Below are 22,738 nucleotides of genomic sequence, written 5' to 3' on the forward strand. Positions count from 1 at the left end.
GCTTTGTTTGATGGCTTGTGACCATCCATCTTCCTCTTGATCACATTCCAGAAGTTTTCAATGGGGTTCAGGTCTGGAGATTGGGCTGGCCATGACAGGGTCTTGATCTGGTGGTCCTCCATCCACACCTTGATTGACCTGGCTGTGTGGCATGGCGCATTGTCCTGCTGGAAAAACCAATCCTCAGATTTGGGGAACAATGTCAGAGCAAAAGGAAGCAAGGTTTCTTCCAGGACAACCTTGTACATGGCTTGATTCATGCGTCCTTCACAAAGACAAATCTGCCCGATTCCAGCCTTGCTGAAGCACCCCCAGATCATCACCGATCCTCCACCAAATTTCACAGTGGGTGCGAGACACTGTGGCTTGTAGGCCTCTCCAGGTCTCCATCTAACCATTAGACGACCAGGTGTTGGGAAAAGCTGAAAATTGGACTCATCAGAGAAGATGACCTTACTCCAGTCCTCTACGGTCCAATCCTTATGGTCTTTTGCAAACCTCAGCCTGGCTCTTCTTTGCTTCTCATTGATGAAGGGCTTTTTTCTAGCTTTGCGACTTCAGCCCTGCCCCTAGGAGCCTGTTTCGAACCGTCCTCGCGGTGCACTTCACCCCAGCTGCCGTTTGCCATCCTACGGTTGTTGAGTGACATTCGAATGAGTTGGCGGTCATCCCGGTCAGTAGAGAGTCGTTTTTGCCCTCTGCCGGTCTGTAGCTTTGTTGTCTGTTGCTTGACCTTGTTCTTATGAACTGCCGTCTTTTAAATTTTAAGGATGGAAGCAACTTGACGCTCACTGTATCCCTCTGCCAGTAAAGCCAGAATTTAACCCTTCTTTTCCTCACTCAAAATGTTCCTTTTCAACGCTTTTGGCATGGTCAATAGTTCTTTTTTGACTAATATTACTTTTGAGGTACTATTCGCACTGTTTTTGCCATCCAGCTGGTCCTATTGCAAGAGGATAGTGATGACCACAGCAGTGGTTTTTATACTTTTCCTTGTTAAATAAGATTTGGTTCAGGTGATCACCTAATCAGTACCTATTTCAGTAGAATGAGGTGTGTCTGTGTTGGAATTCAACAGACACTGGAATGGAATGGCTGTCATACATGTAGAGATGCTGATTTAAAAAAAAATTGCAGTGGTCTCAAATTTTTTCCAGAGCTGTATATTTGTAAAAAAAAAAAAAAATCAGAAATACTAGTATTATTTCCAAAAGGAACATTTATGCAGTTTAACAATGGGTAGGCTTTAGGACCATGCGGACGCCTCGTAGCAGGCGTACGGCTGTTAGTTTGGCTGGCTGGCTTTAGAGCGCATCTCTAAAGAAAGAAAGAGAAGAGAGAATCTCACTACAGCAGGTCAGGAACAAAGAGAAAGTGACAATGAATCCAAGACCGCTTTATAAATTCCTTGGATTCAAAATCGGAGTTGTTGACCAATAGCATTACTGTTGAGTTAACCTCCAATCAGATATCAGACCTGCAGGATGTCATCACACCAGAACCTCTGCTACCCAGAGGTGTGAGACAATGGAGGATGGCAAGAGCAACACAGAGAAGGCTGAATTCCTGAGAAGATAATAACACCTTTTCAATAGAGTGTAAAGAGTCACTTTGGGGGTTGGGCTGCCCTACACAGTATAATAATATATTGATTTCAATCAAACCTTCTGTTTGATTATAATACTTGTGTATCTTGGTTTCATTATTCAATGTATTGTGGGGCTTGATGTTGGTATTTCAATTAATCAATGGAGAAAAATATTTCCTTCGTTGGTAGGTTTTTAAATCAGAAAGTAACATCTCTCCTGTAGCATATTTACAGTATTTTCACGAGATAAAATTCCCCCTGGTCTAGGTTGTCTAGTGTAGGATGTATTGTAAAAGTGAACAGAGCCTAGCCCACAGATAGTAGGCCTTAGGTTGTCTAGTACTCACAGTCCTCTGTCCTGGTCTGCTGGGGGAACATATAGTTGGTGAGAACCGTCTTGTGGGTCTCTGGATCCTCCTCCTTCTGCAGAGGGATGAGTGGCTTCGACTGTGGAGGGAGGGGAGAAAGAAAGAGACAATTTAAGACAGTGGTGTAATAGTAAATGTTGAATATCCTTATGGCTTATGAAAACGACAAGAAATTGCATCTTCCTGACAAAGTAATAGTTTGTCAAATAAGCAAGGGAGAGGACAGTCATAGGAATCTTTCATGGATATGTATTCACTGGGGGTTGTCACTAGTTACCACAGCCACAAATAAAAAATAGGCTAAATCATAATTTAGGTTAGGCATAATGTTAGCAGTGTGGTTAAGATTAGGTTTCAAATCACATTTTAAGAAGAGACATTTTAGAAATAGGCGGTGACAAACATTCACTGGTGGAAATCATCAATTTCATTTGGTTTCCAAACCTACTAAAGGCTTTGGACAGTAACATTAGTAGATGATCAGAGCTGTATTTCTTTGGAGGACGGCTGGTGTGAGAGGAGTAGGGCTGGGCGATATATGAAATGAATTCAAATGTATGTTTTTGCGCGATATTCCAAATGCCTGTATCGCAAGAACCAAGTTATGTTGTCTTTTTGGTCTTGTCTCCTTCGCTCCTTCTGTGCTGTGTGCACCTTCCCATTTACACCAAAGATCTGTATATAATGACGAGATGCTCTTGTCTCCGCCAGAGTATGTGAGCGGAGCTGGAGCGGAGCATGCTCAATTTGACTGGAGCGCGGAGCGAGATTCCCAAAGGCTGGAGTGTCGGCCTTCTCACCCGCTCCAATAGCGCTCACTTCACAAGCTCGGGGCATGCCCGCCCCAGCATGCATTTGTAGTCTACTTGTGTGCTGCTATAGCCCCTTGCTTTAGCTACTGTCATGGAGTTCACTAAATATTTTCATAAAGAAACTGATAAAACACACAGGTGCTAAATCAAGGATGAGGAGCAAGAGAGAGAGTGCGGTTATGTAGTGTCAACAACTAAAGAATCATTGTGGAATCTGAAAAGACACGCATCCCGAAAGCATGATGTATACTTACTACATGCTAAAAGAAAGGAACAAGGTGGGAAGATAACTAAGTGTGCCATTGAAGCAAAGTATTTAAAAACAAAAAATCTGATCTCTTAACTGTTTAGTTCATTTTTGTTCTATTATCTACACAACAGGCCATAATTGATTTTGACCCAATAGGCCTGGCATATTCCCACGTTCAAGGAGCTTTTCATTTTGATTGGGTTATTTTGCCTAAAAACCTTTAGGCCTACCTATAGAAAAATTTAAAAAACAACTCTGCATCTCTGCCCAGCCTGGCAAGAATGGCCAAAGGGGTGTTTAGCATCCCCAGTGGCTCTGCAAGCATGGAGATGATATTCTCCGCTGCTGGCCTGCTCTCCAGGCACCATCGCATGAACCTGAAGCTACAGACTGGCCAAACTCGTGTTTCTAAAAATGAATTCAAAGGCACTAATTAGTAATTTTTCGTTTAATTTGTATTTAATTCTAAGTAAGTCACAGCCTATATGCAAACTGTATAGACTATAATGATTGAATACAACAAAATGTTGTTTAAATGCTGAGCCCTTTATGTCCCTACCAGCCTATTGTGTCTCACTCGCAAATGCTTCACAATGTATTTCTTTGTAGGCTATAGCCTTGAAATCATTGTCTAAATAATTCAGAAACACATTGGCCTTATTCTAGTGAGAGTGAAACCTCTCGCTTCGCCTCTTCCTCTGTTTTCACACGCAAACACACCAAGCCCCTCCCCCTGCCACTTGCACAACAAAGATGAGAGATCCCTTCTTCCTCTGACAAGCGGTTTCAACTCGCTATTTGCATTTGAGGTTTGGTCCAACAGAATCGGTCATATGAACATAAAGGAGAAGTTCACCTTTCTAACGATACCACTTATGTCTCAACTGCACAAATTGCACGCAGAGCAGACTACTAAAACGGGAGTATCAATGAACATTGATTCTGGAAAATTAATGCTCAGTTGGTACCGCTACATTTTAGCCAAAGACTGTTATACTAGATGTCTTTGTTTTATAAATGTGCAATAAGCATAAAACACAATTATATAAGGAAATGGCAACTCGTTCGCATTCTGAGAAATAAGGTAGGCCACTTGATTTCAACTTCTGAACAAAGTGGACAGGCTAGCATGCTGTTCAAACGGTTGGAGACGGACAGAGGGGTGAGTTCATAATTCAACTGTTCTGCCTTGTTAGCTAACAAATCAATCCAAGTTGGCTAAACTTCCTATAAATATTAGCTGGCTACCAACTAGCATGTGGGCTTGTGCTTGAGATATTGTTTATGAGACCTGTGTTCATGTTCTATAATGCCTGTTACAAGAAGTGAAAGTGCATTATGCATTGTTCTGGTTGAATGTTTAACCAAAAGGTTATTGTCATAGACAGACTTGAAAGTCAGATCAGTGATTATTTCAAAAAAGCAGGTTAAACTATTTTGATAAAATAATTACATTATTAGCCCAGGTATAATTTCACAATTTCACAGTGTTTTTAGAGAAAACATATATATATATAATTTTGGCCATACGTTTGAGGCCATTTCGCCCAGCCCTAGGCAAGAGGAGGAAATCCCTTCAGGTCTGATGATGAATACAGTGCATTCAAAAAGTATTCAGACCCCTTGACTTTTTCCACATTTTGTTACGTTACAGCCGTATTCTAAAATTGATTAAAAAAAATCTCTCTCTCATCAATCTACACACAATAACCCATAATGACAAATCAAAAACAGGTTTTTTGAATTTTAAACTAAAAAACTAAAAAATTAAAACTGAAATATCACATTTACATACGTTTTCAGACCCTTTACTCAGTACTTTGTTTAAGCACTTTTGGCAGCGATTACAGCCTAGAGTCTTCTTGGGTATGACACTACAAGCTTGGCACACCTGTATTTGGGGAATTTCTCCCATTCTTCTCTAAAACCCTGTCAGGTTGGATGGGGAGCGTCGCTGCACAGCTATTTTCAGGTCTCTCCAGAGATGTTCGATTGGGTTCAAGTCCGGCTCTGGCTGGACCACTCAAGGACATTCAGAGACTTGTCCCGATGCCACTCTGCGCTGTCTTGGCTGTACGCTTAGGGTCATTGTCCTGTTGGAAGGTGAACCTTCGCCCCAGGCTGAAGTCCTGAGCGCTCTAGAGCAGGTTTTCATCAAGGATCTCTCTGTACTTTGCTCTGTTCATCTTTTCCCTCGATCCTGATTAGTCTCCCAGTCCCTGCTGCTGAAAACCATCCCCACAGCATGATGCTGCCACCACCATGCTTCACCTTAGGGATGGTGCCAGGTTTCCTCCAGACGTGACGCTTGGCATTCAGGCTAAAGAGTTCAATCTTGGTTTCATCAGACTAGAGAATCTTGTTTCTCATGGTTTGAGAGTCCTTTAGGTGCCTTTTGGCAAACTCCAAACTGTTGTGCCTTTTACTGAGGAGTGGCTTCCATCTGGCCACTCTACCATAAATACCCAATTGGTGGAGTGCTGCAGAGATGGTTGTCCTTCTGGAAGGTTCTCCCATCTCCACAGAGGAACTCTGCAGCTCTGTCAGAGTGACCATCGGGTTCTTGGTCACCTCCCTGACCAAGGCCCTTCTCCCCCGATTGCTCAGTTTGGCTGGGCGGCCAGCTCTAGGAAGAGTCTTGGTGGTTCCAAACTTCTTCCATTTAAGAATGATGGAGGCCACTGTGTTCTTGGGGACCTTCAATGCTGCAGACATTTTTTGGTACCCTTCCTCAGATCTGTGCCTCGACACAATCCTGTCTCGGAGCTCTACGGACAATTCCTTCCACCTCATGGCTTGGTTTTTGCTCTGACATGCACTGTCAACTGTGGGACCTTATATAGACAGGTATGTGTCTTTCAAAATCATGTCTAATCAATTGAATTTACCACAGGTGGACTCCAATCAAGTTGTAGAAACATTTCAAGGATGATCAATGGAAACAGGATGCACCTGCGCTCAATTTCGAGTCTCTCAGCAAAGGGTGTGAATACTTGTGATGTTTCCGTTTTTTTATTTTGTATACATTTTCAAAACAATTTAAAAAACGTTTTTTGCTTCGTCATTATGGGGTACATTGATGAGGAAAAAAATTACATCAATTTTAGAATAAGGCCGTAACGTAACAAAATGTGGAAAAAGGGAAGGGGATTGAATACTTTCCGAATGCACTGTACATTTATTTACCAGGTTGCATTCCTCCACCTGTCTGCCCTCAACCAGAGACATCTGGGTTGATCATTAAACACTCTGTAGTGTGTGTGTGTGTGTGTGTGTGTGTGTGTGTGTGTGTGTGCGTGTGCGTGTGCGTGTGTGTGCGTGTTTGGCTCTCAAACTACATTAGATAACAATCAATAAAGAACCCAGCTGGCAGGAGTTAGCCCCTGATCACATTACCACACACTCCTAATCAGAACCCACTGGGAAAGAACTGGACCCGTTTTCACAAAGTTTGCTGATCTAGGATCCTGTCCCTCCAGTCTTATTCATTGTGATCTGGAAGGCAAAACTGATCCTAAATTAGCACTCCTGCTCTGGGCACAGGGCTACAATTACAACATTTATTATTCTTTAGGGGTGCTCTGAAAAAGCGGGTTGCTGGAATAACATGTGTCCATCCACCTATATTCAATCAAAACATGCTTTTTTGTTTTAGAGAGAGCCTCTCGCTCTCTCCCGCTCTGGTCAAATCTTCTCAACACAGCAAGTGATCAGTGGCTTTTAGTTTTCAGCTTTAGAGAAAGGCCCCCTGTGCCATATGGTGTGTCTGTAGGATTAGATGCCATGGAAGTGTTTTATTGCGTTTAATCTGAGTTTTGGCAGGTTGTACTCTATCCAATGGGATTAGTCCATGGCTGGCTGTCAGGAGCTGCGGGTTGCACCACTACACTTGGTCGCTCGTTTTCTTGCCCCAGAAAATTACCACCAATCCCCATGCTTTCCACAATGACCACCATCGTGTGTGAGGTAACAGTGGGTAACGCTATCAATGCCTCCGTCAGCACTGGCTGATTGTTGGGCCTAAATAATCACAAGAGACTAAATATGCCATGGCATGGTATCTGGAGTTACTGCAGGGGTTTGGCATTTTTTATTACGCCGTTTGAGAAGTAGAGAGACATGGAAGTGCACTGCCTCTCACACGTTTGAGTGCAGCACAGAGACCACTCGTGTGTGTGTGCGTCAGACATTCAATTACAGATCTCCCTCCCACTCATCGCATTCTCATGATACTGCAGGGAGGCTTTTGAAACAAGAGGGTCGTACAACAAGCACGTTGATGCTCCATACAAACAATTAACAGAGATTTCCCTACGAGTAAAGAAATAAGCCTACATGGAATACAGTATGAAGTACTGAAAGCCCCATGGTGGAAGTGAAAGCCAAGAGGCTGTGTACACACCTGGTTCTCAGACAGCCACATAGCAGTCATCTGGTTGAGCTTGGTGAAACTGTAGGGAAGGTTCTTCAACCTGGAGACACAAACACAGAGAAAGTATTACAGTTAAAGTCACCCTGCACATTATCCACCTGAGAAAGATATGGGACAGATAACAACTAACAACCAAAAGCACTATTTAGAGAATAGGGTGTAATATGAGACATGACCATGTTTATGCATGCATAATAACTTTAACCACACTTTAACACACTGCTGTCCAATATAAATAATGGCCCAAATCTTTGAGTGCCATTGATCTAACATCTACAGGAGAACTTTCTAAAGTGCACAGAGAATCAGATAAACTATCCTCTTATGTTTGTTGTGTAGTAAAAATGTTCATTGTTTTTATTCGTTTTTTCTTGTGAAGCACATTGTGTTGCATTTCATGTCAGAAATGTGCTGTATAAATAAAGCTTGATCTTGAACAGGTAGGAAACAGGTGCTGTGTCAATGTGTCTCCAAGGCCAAAGTGGTAATGACAAATGAGTGGTCCCGGGGTAATAGGTCTCTTTCGCTCTGTAAAAACTGGAGGATGGGAACTAATTTACAGCAGGCTGCAGGGTTACTGCTGAGTCATGGTCAAATCTATTTAGAGCTGCTGGCAGTGAGAGGACCGGAGCGGCTAGAGTGTCTGTGGCCTTGCCTGGAAAAACACCACCAAATTATTCACTTCCAGGGTCTCAGGGAGTGTGTGTAAGTGTGTTTGTCCGCAAAGTTGGGGAATGCATTCGGATTATTTTTCCCCATTGTTCACACACAGCGCCTTATATAATCCACTTTGGTGGCAGGCGCAGCAGAGGGAGATTGCTCTGCTGCCAGCGCTGGTTCCAATAAGCTGGAAGGACATGTTTTACAAGGCACCATGTGGCAACGGTAGAGTGGCTTTGCACAATAAAGGGAGCAGCTGGTAGACTGCTGCTATTTTAACTACTGTGTTAAACTAGTGTGTCGACTGTTCGAGCGCTCCAATTAAACCCTCTGAGAACACCAGAAACAATGGGAAAAGTTAGCGATCAAATTGATTTGAGTGATGTTCACAACAATACAAAAGTTGCCGTAATGCATTGTGTCTTAATGTTCCACAGATGAAAGATTGGGTTAACGTGATGCTATGTAGTTTGGGCTTTTGCCAGGGTACCGCTTATGGTTGTTCAACCATTTGTTTTATTCATAAACATCCCCATTTCAGCTGCATGTGAACTAGACTAAGTAAAGTAAATACTGTGTGTGTGGAAATGTGTCACACCTCCCTTGCAGAGAGAGAACGTATGCGTAGCCTCTCCTGCAGCATCTGTGACTCTTCATTCAACTCTGACAAATGTGTTACCTCTATGCCACTAGTACGAGTCACTCACCACCTTCCGGAGACATTTGAAACCCCACCTCTTTAAGGAATACCTGGGATAGGATAAAGTAATCCTTCTACCCCCACATCCCCCCCCTTTACTCCAACCCCCAAAAAAAAAAAAAAAAAAAAAACATTGTAAAGTGGTTATCCCACTGGCTATAAGGTGAATGCACCTATTTGTAAGTCGCTCTGGATAAGAGCGTCTGCTAAATGACGTAAATGTAAATGTACTACAGATTAATTTGCGCTGCCACTGTAGTCACATTTTCAACAACGCCTACCGTATACTCATTTGTAACCCCTGTGTTATGTGATTATTGTTCCCCTGTCTTAGCTGGGATAAGGAGTGTAGCGGGGTGAGATGGGGGTGGGGGGGGGGCAAAACATGAGTACGGGGGATGCGACATGGGAGAGTTGCGCCAAACCTGGATAAGACTGTGTATGAAGAATGACAGATTTTGTAAATAAAAATAAAAGAGACCCATCACCTCTGGTCCCCTGCCTGCCTGCCTGGCTGCTTTCCAGACTGCATTGACAATCTGACTGGACTGCCACCGGGCTGAGGAGTAGAGACAGGAAGGCTAGACTCACTTGTTGTCACTTAGGTTGATGACCTTGAGCTTGGTCATGTCTCCCATCTCCTCGGGCAGAGACTCCAGCTTGTTGGAGTGCAGGAACAGCACAGTGGCACTCTTCCAGCTGCCCATCTGAGTGATGTGGGGATAGGAGGGATAGGACATCAGCACACAGCTGGGGCCGGACACGATAAGTTGATGTACGCGGACACACCCAACACACAATTGATATTTTGTACATAAGCACACAGCACAGCGGGCACATAATAACACAGACACACACCGACACACAAACACCAACACTCGCAAACACACTGTGTGAGCCCAATGCTCACCTCTGGGGGCAGCTGTGTGAGGAAGTTGTGGTCAGCGGCGAAGGTGCGTATGCTGACACACTGTCCGATGGAGGATGGCAGAGCCTCAATCTCGTTAAAACTACAGTCCAGCTCATCCAGGGCTGCCAGCCTACAGAGGAAGAACAAGAGGAGGAGGAAGAAGAAACAGAGGGAAAGGAGGAGGACAGGCAGAAAAGGAGGAAAAGAGGAAAAAAAGGTGTTTAGTGTGGGGAGGGCATTTCATTTGGTTGATTAATTGATTCTAGAGGCGATTTATCGCGAGGGACGTGAGACAGTTTTATACCATAGTGAGGGAAGTCCTAAAAAGGTATTTTGCTCGAACTAGCCAACAGTCCTTAGAATCTTTGGCCCCTGTCAAATGGCCTACCTCTGACTAACATAAGCCCTACTTCTGTCTTAACTGTCAGCTGCCATAACTATCTAGGACTGCACTATACGGCATATTATTCATGAAAAAAGAGTGAACGATTATTCTGTGACTAGAAGACTCGCTGGAGAAGAGGTTATTCTATATCCGAAACTCTTCAATACTGTATCTGGTTCTCATTATTCTGTTTTGCTCAGGAATATGCAAGCTAGCATACTCTGAATAGATCTGGCGTTTTTATTCCAGCATTAATATGAAAATACATACTGCGTCTGCGCATAGATGGTTCACGTGGAATTTAATCAGGAGTTGAGCCAGAGTAGCCTCTGCTGAGTCCCAATCAATCAACCGGATGTTCCGGTTCTTGAGGGGAAATGGAAAGATAGCATGTGACGCGACTTCCGCTTTTGGACGTTAACAAGGCGACACTCCATCTTAACTCCTCCTCCACATTTACTGGATTGGTTAAACAGTGCAGAAGAGAACCCCCCCCCCAATAGTTTTTTTCCCTTCTCGTCAAGACCAGTATGTAGGGGGATCTAGTTTCTGGGGGTTATTTTACGCCTGCTATGTTAGGTTAAGCCTGAGTTACATTAGGTTAAGCATATGCGACCAAATATGTTGCTGTTCGACCAGCAGTTTTATTTTGGGAGCACAGAGGACCCAAAAAAACATCTCCCAGATAATAATTGTTGTAATGATAAGGCTTCGCTGTACCATTGTTTCCAAGTGCCCTAAAGGAGAACCTGGTAACTTCACCAGTATATCCAAACATCTGGGGGCACAGAAAGAAAGGAAAAGGGATAGCTTCTTCAGGAAATGAATGATCATAGCAAAGCATGAATGACAGATCTCTTGCATGTCTTCATCACAAACCGGACGTTTTTAAAGAGACCGTGTACAATTTTCAATGTAATGCATCTCAATAGGACAATAGCGCTTTTACACAATGTCGAAACCTAATATTCCACAAATTACTTTGTAATTTCAATGACAGGTATTCGTATCCACATTTTAGCTTTTATAATAAACTAAAGTATTTACAGTGTTACATATTCATCTCTAGGGCACAACATGTGCTTCAAAAGTAGCTAGAATTCATACAGGCTCAATATAGACTATCTCAATCAATAAAATCAAAACATTCTGGGGCTCCTAAATTTCATGTGATGCTACTAACTTAAAAATTTTGGGAGCACCAGTGCTACCAATGAAAAACGTTAATTTGGAACCCTGGGCACAGGCAATCAAATAATTGTATTTGTCACATGCTTCTTAAACAACAGGTGTAGACTAACAGTGAAATGCTTACTTATGGGCCCTTCCCAACAATGCAGAGAGAAGATAGAAATAGAAAAATACTACAAAAATAACACCAGGAATAAATACACAATGAGTAAAGAGCCGGGGTACCAGTACTGAGTCGATGTGTACGAGGTAATTGAGGTAGATATGTACATATAGCTAGGGGTACAGTGACTAGGCAACAGGACAAACAGTAGCAGCAGCATATGAGTCTAAAGAGTTTGCAAAAAGGGTCAATGCAGATAGTCCGGGTAGCTATTTGGCAGTCTTATGGCTTGTGGGTAGAAGCTGTTCAGGTTCCTGTTGGTTCCAATACCGCTTGCCATGCGGTAACAGAGAGAACAGTCTATGACTTGGGTGGCTGGAGTCTGACAATATTTTGCCTTCCTCTGACACCACCTGGTATAGAGGTCCTGGATGGCAGGGAGCTCGGCCCCAGTGATGTACTGGGCCGTACGCACTACCCTCTGTAGCACCTTGCGGTCAGATGCCAAGCAGTTACCATCCCAAGCGGTGATGCAGCCAATGGTGCAGCTGTAGAACTTGGATCTGAGGGCCAAAAACCTTTTCAGCCTCCTGAGTGGGAAGAGGCGTTGTCGTGTCTTCTTCACGACTGTGTTGGTGTGTGTGGACCATGTTCATTCCTTAGTGATGTGGACACTGAGAAACTTGAAACGCTCAACTCGCTCCACTACAGCCCCGTCAATGTCGATGAGGGCATGCTCGACCCTCAGTTTCCTGTAGTCCACGATCAGTTCCTTTGTCTTGCTGACTTAGAGGGAAATGCTGTTGTCCTGGCACTACACTGCCAGGTCACTGACCTCCTCCCTACAGGCTGCATCATCGTTGTCGGTGATCAGGCCTACTACTGGCACGTCGTCAGCAAACTTAATAATGGTGTTGGGTGAACAGGGAGTACAGGAGTGGACTAAACATGCACCCCTGAGCAGCCCCCCGTGTTGAGGGTAAGCATGGTGGAAGTGTTGTTGCCTACCCTAACCACCTGGGGGCGGTCCATCAGGAAGTCCAGGATCCAGTTGCTGAGGTAGGTGTTGAGCCCCAGGGTCCTGAGCTTAGTGATGATCTTGGAGGGCACTATGGTGTTGAACACTGAGCTGTAGAACTATGGTGGTCTGCTTGAAACATGTACGTATTTCAGAATGGGCCAGGGAGAGGTTGAAAATGTCAGCGCAGACACTTGCCAGCTGGTCGGTGCATGCTCTGAGTACGCATCCTGCTGCAGTTGACCCTGTGCCTCTCAGTATGTTTGTGTGTGTGTACGCATGTGCGTGCATGCATGCATGGGTTGGGAAAAGGCAGACGACAAATCTCAATTTCCCAGAAAAACTGACAATAAAGTTCCATTGAAAACAGAGAAGCTAGGAGAAAAGGCTCATATGCAGCTGGGGATTTCTCTGGGATGAAAAATGTCTAAAGGCAAAGTGAGATGGACTTCCTGCTTGCTGGCCAGTCACCAAAGGCTGTGGGATAATAATAGCTGATAGTACTAGAACACAAGTTGTTCTCCTCTATCATTCTCCATATTCTCTATAGCAACCGAGTAAAGATCAGATTCCACTGCTCAGAAGTCAAGACCAGGGACAAACAAGTGTGTAGGCCGTCAAACACAAATCAAGATAAAGCAAATTGAATGAAACACAAGATTAAATGCATTTAAATCAGTATGCTCAGAAGTCAAGACCAGGGACCAACAAGAGTGTAGGACGTAGAACACAAATCAAAATGTAAAACAAATTAACAAAATACAAAATTAAATGCATTTAATCAGTATGCTTTACAATCCTGGTCTGGAATTAAACCACGGTTCCCCTTGCAATCACATATTTATAATCCTGCCCAGAAGTTTTTTTAATAAAACATATCAAATGTATAAACCTAGTTGCCAATTCATCACTGTAGTTCTTTAAATGCTAGTTGGCTACCACACATACTATGTTGATGGATTAAAATGTAATGTCTTTGTCGCTCCATATGGATGATCACGTCTATAGTCAGAGTTCAAGTCTTGCGTTGGTAAATGATTGCATTGGCGCTATTAGAGTGTGTGGCTTTTCCTTTTCTTCTACAGAGGTCAAGTCTAAACTTGGTCAAGTCCCAGCCTGTATTGACCTCCGTGTCACCCGGAAACAGCAGTCAACCGCCAACAGCTGGCCTCACCTGTCGTAGTTGAATATTGGCGAAGCAGAATTAAACGGAGGCTTTAATCAGTCAATACGGTATTAAGAGGTTCCTGGGGTCAGGATTACAATCATACCCATCCACAATAGGGCAGCCAGGCTTAGTTCACTCACCTAAATCATTGGGACTAACGCCTCAACCCCTACAATCCACCGACGACCATGAATCGTCTCATATCTGGCACGTGTAGAATGAGGTCAATGGGACATGGGGCTTAGGTCAATTAATCAAACCTAGCCCTATATTGGTGTACTGTACTGCAGCGTTCTGTGATATGATTAGATGAGGATCAATGCAAACCAATCAGGATGGGTCTGGTTGTTTTAAAACGATGGCTGTAGTAGTACTGAGTAGCACTCACCCTCCGACAGAGTCGGGCAGATACATGAGCTGGTTCTCATCCACTTTCAGGGCGGTTAGTTTCTTCAGGGAGCCTGAGAGGGAGGGAGGGAAGGAGGAAGAGGGAGAGAGGGGAGGAAGGAGGAAGAGGGAGAAAGAGAAAGGGGGGGTGAGAGAGTGGGGTAGAGAGAGAGAGAGTGGGGTAGAGAGAGAGAGAGTGGGGTAGAGAGAGAGAGAGAGAGAGTGGAGGGGAGAGAGAGAGAGAGAGAGTGAGGAGAGAGAGAGAGAGAGAGAGAGAGAGAGAGGGGTAGGACGAGAGAAATAAAGACAAATAACACATTAGGTAACACACCACTACAGTGCACACAGAAATTGATTCTGAATCTCAGCTGGATCACAAAAAGAGGAGCATCCATTACAGTAATGCAACAGATTAATAATTAATACCAACAACAATACTATGACTGGTTTTACGAACAGCTGAATGCTTAGACATACAATTCCAAGAGGGCTGCCATGAACACATATCCCCGTAAAATGTTATCAGATATTTAGATATTCATACCATATAAATATAAAATGGGGGATGGAACAGAAAACAGCTTTGGTAAAGCATCATGCTTCTGGAAGTCCACTTCTTCAATATGCATCTAGGCGAGTCATTCATTCCAGAATGAGATTCAATTAAAGCCAATATTCCGCTTCACCTCAAACAACCAACCATGTTCATTAGACACACATCAACAATGGCTTGGCTTGAGGTCACTGAGCTATGTCATACTGCCTTTATCATGTGGTAAAGAGATGGGCACTATGTGTGGGTGTTTGTGTATTCGTGGCGGTCTATCTGTCTTTTTTTATTTTATTTAACCTTTATTTAACTAGGCAAGTCAGTTAAGAACAAATTCTTATTTACAATGACGGCCTACACCGGCCAAACCCGGACGACGCTGGGCCAATTGTGCGCCGCCCTATGGGACTCCCAATCACAGCCGGTTGTGATACAGCCTGGAATCGAACCAGGGGGTCTGTAGTGACGCCTCAAGCACTGAGATGCAGTGCCTTAGACCGCTGCGCCACTCGGGAGCCCTGTCTTTGTCGGTATGTGTGTATATATGTGCCAGTCTGTGTGTGTGTGTGTGTGTGTGTGTGTGTGTGTGTGTGTGTGTGTGTGTGTGTGTGTGTAGCCACTCACCTATGGATCCTGGCAGCTGTGTGAGGGCATTGTTAGACAGCAGCAGGTCCTGCAGGCTCTCACAGCCACAGATCTGCTCATCCACCATCTCCAGGTTGTTCTTGGACACGTCCAGGTAGGTCAGCTGCTTCAGAGTGCCCAGCCTCTGGAGAACACACACATGCGTGAGGGCACGCACATTGAAAAGAGTAACAGAGAGGATTGCGGCGAGGGGGCGGGGCTGACGGTGTTAATTGAACTCAGAATTAACTCAGAATTAAAACAGTCACAGGAATACCCCTGGCCTGACCAATCTGAACACAGGAACCTGAAAGCTTGCAATCTCAGTGTCTTTGTACATTTGTGTGTGACACACTAACCCTTCCCTCCACATTGATTAAACAAATCAATGTTCCAGTACAGGCTGAGGGGAGGTTTCAGGGGCTCACTGTCCTTAATCACCATTCACCACCTCATACCCACACACACACCACAGTGAGTGTACACACACACAGCTATGTCTTACAATACTTGTGAGGACTTTTTGGGGAGCAAATATTGTTTTCCCTAACCTCTAACCCTAAAGAATGGTCTGGCTGCGTTGTTTTCTTTATTTTTTATTATTGTGATATCCAAATTGGTAGATACAGTCTTGTCCATCCGAAACACGACCCTGCCAAGCCGCACTGCTTCTTGACACACTGCTCGCTTAACCCGGAAGTCAGCCGCACCAATGTGTCGGAGGAAATACTGTACAACTGGCGACCGTGTCAGTGTGCATGCGCCCGGCTTGCCACAGGAGTCGATAGAGCGCGATGGGACAAGGACATCCCCGGCTGGCTAGACCCTCCCCTAACCCGGACGAAGCTGGGCCAATTGTGCGTCGCCTCATGGGTCTCCCGGTCGCGGCCGGCTGCAACACAGCCCGGGATCGAACCCGGATCTGTAGTGACGTCTCAAGCACTGCAGTGCCTTAGACCGCTGCGCCACTCGGGAGGCCCCTTGGCTGCATTGTTTTGAGGAGCATTTCGTTTCATAATTAAACAGTAATTTCAATTTCATTATAACAAACACTAGCGCAGTGAAATGCAGTGTACATCGCACCGTTCCTAGTCATGGTTTGAGGCATTCTTTAATAATGTTCTACAGTGAGGCCAGGCAGTATTCAGTAATCCTAATCCTAACAGAGGAACAGCATGTGATTACGGGGTTGGTGGTGGTGCTGTCGAAATGCTTGCGGCGCGCTAATGTATTAATTATGACCTATTTACCAAACAAGCTGGCCATTTCCATGAGCGAGAGGCATTACGCAACACAACATGGGCTGACGACGACGAATCACAACAAAACACAATCGTTTGAATCACACGACTTTGAACCAACAGATTAATTGGTCTGTGGATTCGTCATTTGCAACATGAATCTTATGATGTTGGACAGGCAGCAAAACGTCTTTAATAATATCTTACTATGTTGGCTTGAACAAAGCAGTTTTGAGTTTTCATACAGTTTGTGTCTCTGGGGAATGTTTCATCACCATACTGTAGGTAGGACGGTGTGAAAGCCGAGGCAGTGCACAGGAAGAATAAGCCTGTGGGGAGTTGAATGGCGGTTCATCATCTTACCCCTGGTAGGAACGTCAGTCTGTTTCCATCCATCCACAGCTCTTTGATTCCAGTGAGCTGCTCCAATACCTCAGGCTGGGGGTAGGGAGGGAGGGGCAAGAGAGAGAAAGAGAGTGGAGAGAAAGAGTGGGGAGAGAGAAAGAGAGAGAGACACAGAGAGAGGGACAGAAATGGAGAGAAATGAGAGCTCAATTCATTTACAACAATTCAGGAAGCCACTGACTTTAGAGTACTGTGGTTCAGCCGAGGGCACGACAGAGACAGACACTCACCACTTCAGTGAACTCGTTACTCCCCAAGTCCAACCTCTCCAGCTGGGTGAGCTTGTGCATGCTTCTGCAGAGAGAGAGGGAGAGAAAGAGATTGATGTTGAGCTAAGGATCTGGGAATACAACGAGTCAACCACAACAGCAGCATCAAAGGACACATTTCCAAATGTCCAAGCCATTCTGCAGGGTTACTTTGATATAATCAAAAGACAATTCTGAGCCATCTCCGTACACAGATCTAACAAAACACACATAATACAAAATGTATGACGAGTTAGTCATTGTTGATTATTATGTGTGTGCGTGTGTATGCATTCAGTGCCTATAGAAAGTATACACCCCCTACAAAACATACTCCACATTTTCAAAGTGAAAGAAAGTTACAAATTAAGAACAAAAAAATACTGAAATATCATAATTGGATAAATCTCCATCCCCCTGAGTAATATTTGGTGGAAACACCACTGGCAGCCATTAGAGCTTTGAATCATTTGGAATAAGATTATACCAACTTTTCACAACTCTTAGGGCAACATAACATTGTTTTTGTCAAAATGTCTCAAGCTCATTACATTCGGTTGGGAATCATTGAAGGACAGCAATATTCAAACCTTGTCTCTGACTTTCAAGCATATTTAAGTCAGGACTGAGACAGGACCATGCAGGAACACTCAACACCTCTTGGAAAGCCATTCTGGTGTGTCTTTGGCATTAAAACTATCCCAGGGTTAGGTTTTCAGAAGACTGAGGTGGGTTTTCCTCAAACCTTTTACCTGGGCTTTGCTCCTTTCATATTACTTTTGATCCTGACAAACTCCCCAGTCCCTGCCGATGACAAGCACACCCATAACATGATATTGCCAACACAATAAAGAGGGTTTCACTCTGTGTTGTGTTATATTGGATTTGACCCAACCCTGTAGTTTTTAATTTAGGCCAAAAATATAATTGATTTGCTGTGTTGTCTTGCAGTATTACTTAACAGCCTTGTTGCAAACAGAATGGATGATTTGGAGGGGATTTTTTTAACACAGGCTTCTTTCTTTTTCACTTTGTCATAGAGGCCAGTAACATGGAGTGAATGCAATGATGTTGATTCTTGAGTATTTTCAAGTAATATGGTGGCAGCATCATGTTATGGGTATGTTTGTCACCGGCAGGGGTGGGGATCAAAATAAATATGTTAGCATCAAAATAAATGTGAACGGAGCAAAGTCCAGGTAAAGAAACACCAGAATGGCTTTCCAAGAGGTGTTAAGTGTTCCTGAGTGGTCTAGTCTCAGTCCTGACTTAAATCTGCTTTACAAAATCTGAGACCAGGTTTTAATATTGCTGTCCATCAATGATTTCCAAGCAAATATAATGAGCTTGAGAACATTGACAAAAACAATAGATATACACGTAGTGTACAAAACATTAGGAACACCTGCTCTTTCCATAACAGACTGACCAGGTGAATCCAGGTGAAAGCTATGATGCCTTATTGATGTCACTTGTTAACTCTACTTCAATCAGTGTAGGTTAAATAATGATTTTCAAGCCAATTGAGACATGGATTGTGTATGTGTGACATTCAGAGGATGAATGGGCAAGACAAAAGATTTAAGTGCCTTTGAACGGGGTATGGTAGCAGGTGCCAGGCGCACCGGTTTGAGTGTGTCAATAACTGCAAAGCTGCTGGGTTTTTCACGCGCAACAGTTTCCCGTGTGTATCAAGAATGGTCCACCACCCAAAGGACATCCAGCCAACTTGACAACTGTGGGACGCATTGGAGTCAACATGGGCCAGCATCCATGTGAAACGCCTTCGACACCTTGTAGAGTCCATGCCCCAACGAATTGAGACTGTTCTGAGGGCAAAAGGGGGTGCAACTCAATATTAGGAAGGTGTTCCTAATGTTTTGTATACTCAGTGTATGTTGCCCTGAAAGTTGTGCAAAGTTGGTAAAATCTTATTCCAAATTATTCCCATCTGTAATGGCTGCCAAAGGTGCTTCCACCAAGTATTAACGCAGGGGGGTGGAGACTTACCCAATTATGATATTTCATTTTAATTTATTTATGGAAAATGTTCTTTCACTTTGGAAATGTGGAGTAGGTTGTGTAGATCTGTAGGAAAAAATATATAATTTAAAGTTCAAGGGATATTGACTGTAGGTCTATAACCTCTCACATAGCCTTAATATTTACTCCTGCAGAATTAAGCATTACTTGCAGTAAAATCATACACCAAATGTAGGCAAAATGTTTACTCTGGAACAAGTGTAGAGAAATATGATTTATTTCTTCCAGCATTTAAGAGAATGCAAATGTCCAGTTATATACTGTCTGTAGAGGTTCTATCTTTATCAGCATCATAAAAGCTGATAGCATGTCAACCACATAAAATATGCATCCAAGCTGAACTGAAATCTTATCAGAAACATGTTGGGTCGTTTTCACAGCTTTCTATTTCATTACAACTGGTCAAACCGATGTTATTTGAACATTTTGCACAGAATCTTTTTTTTTTAGGTATTGTATTTCTTCCAGTCCCTAAACGTCTTTGAAGCAGAGATGACAGAACTTTCAAAAAATCATTCTGCAGTCTCTGACCGCAGCTTACAGCACATTTTCAATATTAGCAGGTTAGGGTCGGGCCACAGATTTTCACATATAGTTGGGCGGTTGCGGATGGGTTATTAGCAATTGCGGGCAGGTACAGATAAACAAACAGTTGACCCACACACCATTACAGTATGATGTGCCTGCTCTCTGCGTGCTCATCCATGTATGTGTGTGTGTGTACAAACTTTCACCTAGTGTCCCTGTAGTCTGGTTTCTTAAAAGACTGCTTTACATCACACATGGGCCCTGTTATAGCAGGCTCACGCACAGGCTTACCTCTCACCCATTTAAGGCCGATTTCGTCACAGGATAAAGCGGCGCAACATTTGACTCAAATACTCAGACAGTTATGTTACACCAGGGGGACATGAAAAATGTAACGAAGTTTGTTCAAATAATGTCTGGAAGTGATGTTGGTCTAACTTTCCTCCATATCCAGGCTTGCTTCTTATTCATTGTTTTATCCATTTCTAACAAATTGGCAGCAACAGATTTTCTGATTTCTCTTCAGGTCTGGGGGAATTCATATGCATCTAGTGGCAAGATATTGATTGGCGATATAACAACCATGAGGTCAATAGGTCAACATCCGTCCCACTTCACTGACAGGTGCTACAGGATAACTGGATGCTATACGACTATTAAAACATAAGCTAAATGACCATGTCATGAGAATGACATAACATATGATATTGCATTTGTTACTAAGACAAACAAAGTCTAAACACGAGTAATTTAATATGAGAGCTACTACTGGGATAAATAGAACATAGATATCGCGAGGGGCTTCATTGTGTTTGGGAACAGATCAGATAACGGTGGTTTCTCAGTGGGGATGAACCTCTAGGGGTGTGTCCCAAATAGCACCCTATTCCCTATATAGTGCACTACTTTTGATGAGGGGGTAGTGCACTATATAGGGATTAAGGTGCCATTTAGGCCGCAGGCCTAGACCTCAAAACACCAGTCAAACCAAAACACAGCTCGGTGCTAGGGTTGACAGTTACGCGCTTCCCCCCTGTGGAGGCTGATTTGTCTACGCTGCTCCTCAAAACATCACACCTTAATCCATACCATGTATCTGTCTGTACAATTAAACTATACAACGAGGCGGTTTCACAGCGATCTCTGGGGTTGTTGTCGTAATAAACGTTGGGTTTATATAAAAACACGGCCAGCGTTTTCAGACCGTGATAGCACGCCGAGCGTCGGAGCTTTCCTACCCCGTGATTGGCATGCCAGAAGGAGCGCGGAGGCTCACAAACAAAGAGCACAGAGGACCAGCCAGCTAGGGGACAACAGAAGAACTGGACCTAGATGCACCGGATAGGCAGGTAGAGAAAGAGAGCGGGGTAACGTGACAAAGAGAGCAGAGAAAGTGAGACTTCTCCAAAGCCACCTGTAGCACTCTGGAGCCCCTTTATAAATCACTGGGTTTTCTGGGTAGTGAACACATACACACAGAGGTAGGAAGCAGAGGCTTTCAAAAGGTGAAACAGAACAGGAGCTACAGTCAGTGCTCTGGACAGGGTTCATGCACATTTTGACAGATGGAATTTCATCACTTCTCAACTACTTTTAACCATCTCCTGCTGTTGTGCACGGCACTTAACCCCCCCCAAAGTAGAATACATGTTAGGTAACTGTATAAAACACGTGGTCAGTCAGTCTGGAGAGCTACTGCTCAAACACTGAGTTTATCAAGGTCTGGTTGAGCAGCTCATTTCTAAAATGTGATTTGTTAGAGGGCGACTGGAACAAAAGCCTGCACACCCAGTAGCTCTCCTGCAGGATGGTTGACCACCCTTGATGTTAAACATTGCAACATTACAACTAAAATCAGTTTTATGCCTTTATAAAATAATTAGCTCATTCAATATATCAAAAGATCAAATGGCTATGGTAGGCTACAAATCTTTGTATACAGCTGAAGCAAGCCCACATTTTCTTCAGGAAATGTACCTTTTATAGTTTCATCAAATTCAACTTAGCTACCTTAGAAGTTTTTACTTTGCCGGCTGAATTAGCATCTATTGATTTGCAATGTCCCATACATTGGATGCCCAAAATCAACTGGAATTATTACTGCCACATAATCCAACAGGCTACATCTAATAATTGTTCCTAAAATTACTGTTCGTGATTCACAAATTCGATTCAAAGCGATTGAACAGAATCCCAAGGAATACAATGGCGAAGTGAGTCGTTAGTTTCGTCAAAAGTAATAATTTAAATGAATCATATGAATTGTTCCAAAAAGTAAATCAACTTTGTAAGGCCTTATTCGCGAGTGTCAGTGAAACGTTTTTGGGGATAGGGCGAAAACATGAATACATGCTAACAGCTAAACCGATAACCAGCCAGGCTACAATATACACTGAACAAAAATATAAATGCAACCATTTCAGAGATTTTATTGAGTTACAGTGTATATTGGGAATACAGATATGCATCTGTTGGTCACAGATACCTTATAATTAAAGGTAGGGGCTTGGACGAGAAAACACTAAGGAGAAGTCCTTATCTGTTTTATAGGCCTACTGCAAGTAGCCTATACATGAGCCAAGACAGAAAGATAAACACGGTCAGAGACCCACTAAAGCAGCACCGCCCCCTCAAGAGTCTGAGCCTGCCTGGCAGTGTTGGTCCAACAAAGCAAAAGCCCAGATGGGTGAGCATAATATACAAGGAATTTCTCAAAGCTGCTAATGAGAACCTTGACGACCTCGTGCCTAGCCGGTGGGAATTCCGGTGGAGTACCCCCACCCAGGTAGTGGCAGTGCTGGCAACACTAGCTGCAGTAACCCATGGGGAGGGGGTCACACTCTAATAATCAGAGAGGGAGCTAATTATTATGGCACTGCCGGCACAAAATAATCCTAAGGGTCTGACTGCACAGAGGTGCTTGGGAAAATGGTCACAACTGGGGACCAGTGTGTGTGTGTTTCGGGGATAGGGGTGTATCCGAGCGCCATCAGCTAAGACTAGACATTGGTTAATCAAATCTCCCCATTCTTGCCCAATTTGGAATGCCTTCTCAAACAGCTACAACTGTATACGCATTCACAAATAGTATTCTCTTGAGTTGGGCTCCGGGATGGAACAACTGTTG

At 43.7% G+C, this 22,738-nt stretch overlaps 1 protein-coding gene across 5 annotated transcripts in view; it reads right to left on the minus strand.

The window, feature by feature from the left end:
* Positions 1–22,738, minus strand: part of LOC121541584 (erbin) — a 123,104-nt gene that overhangs the window by 21,282 nt on the left and 79,084 nt on the right. For all 5 annotated transcript variants that reach the window (XM_041850704.2, XM_041850705.2, XM_041850706.2 and 2 more), the window contains 8 exons: positions 17,023–17,086; positions 16,751–16,825; positions 15,147–15,291; positions 13,974–14,046; positions 9,721–9,850; positions 9,402–9,517; positions 7,421–7,490; positions 1,936–2,035 (listed from right to left, as the gene is read on the minus strand). In XM_041850704.2, the coding sequence (XP_041706638.2) occupies positions 1,936–2,035; positions 7,421–7,490; positions 9,402–9,517; positions 9,721–9,850; positions 13,974–14,046; positions 15,147–15,291; positions 16,751–16,825; positions 17,023–17,086 (773 nt within the window). The remainder of the gene's footprint in view (positions 1–1,935; positions 2,036–7,420; positions 7,491–9,401; positions 9,518–9,720; positions 9,851–13,973; positions 14,047–15,146; positions 15,292–16,750; positions 16,826–17,022; positions 17,087–22,738) is intronic.

This window comes from Coregonus clupeaformis, chromosome 27, assembly GCF_020615455.1.
Source record: "Coregonus clupeaformis isolate EN_2021a chromosome 27, ASM2061545v1, whole genome shotgun sequence".
NCBI classification, from domain to species: Eukaryota; Metazoa; Chordata; class Actinopteri; order Salmoniformes; family Salmonidae; genus Coregonus; species Coregonus clupeaformis.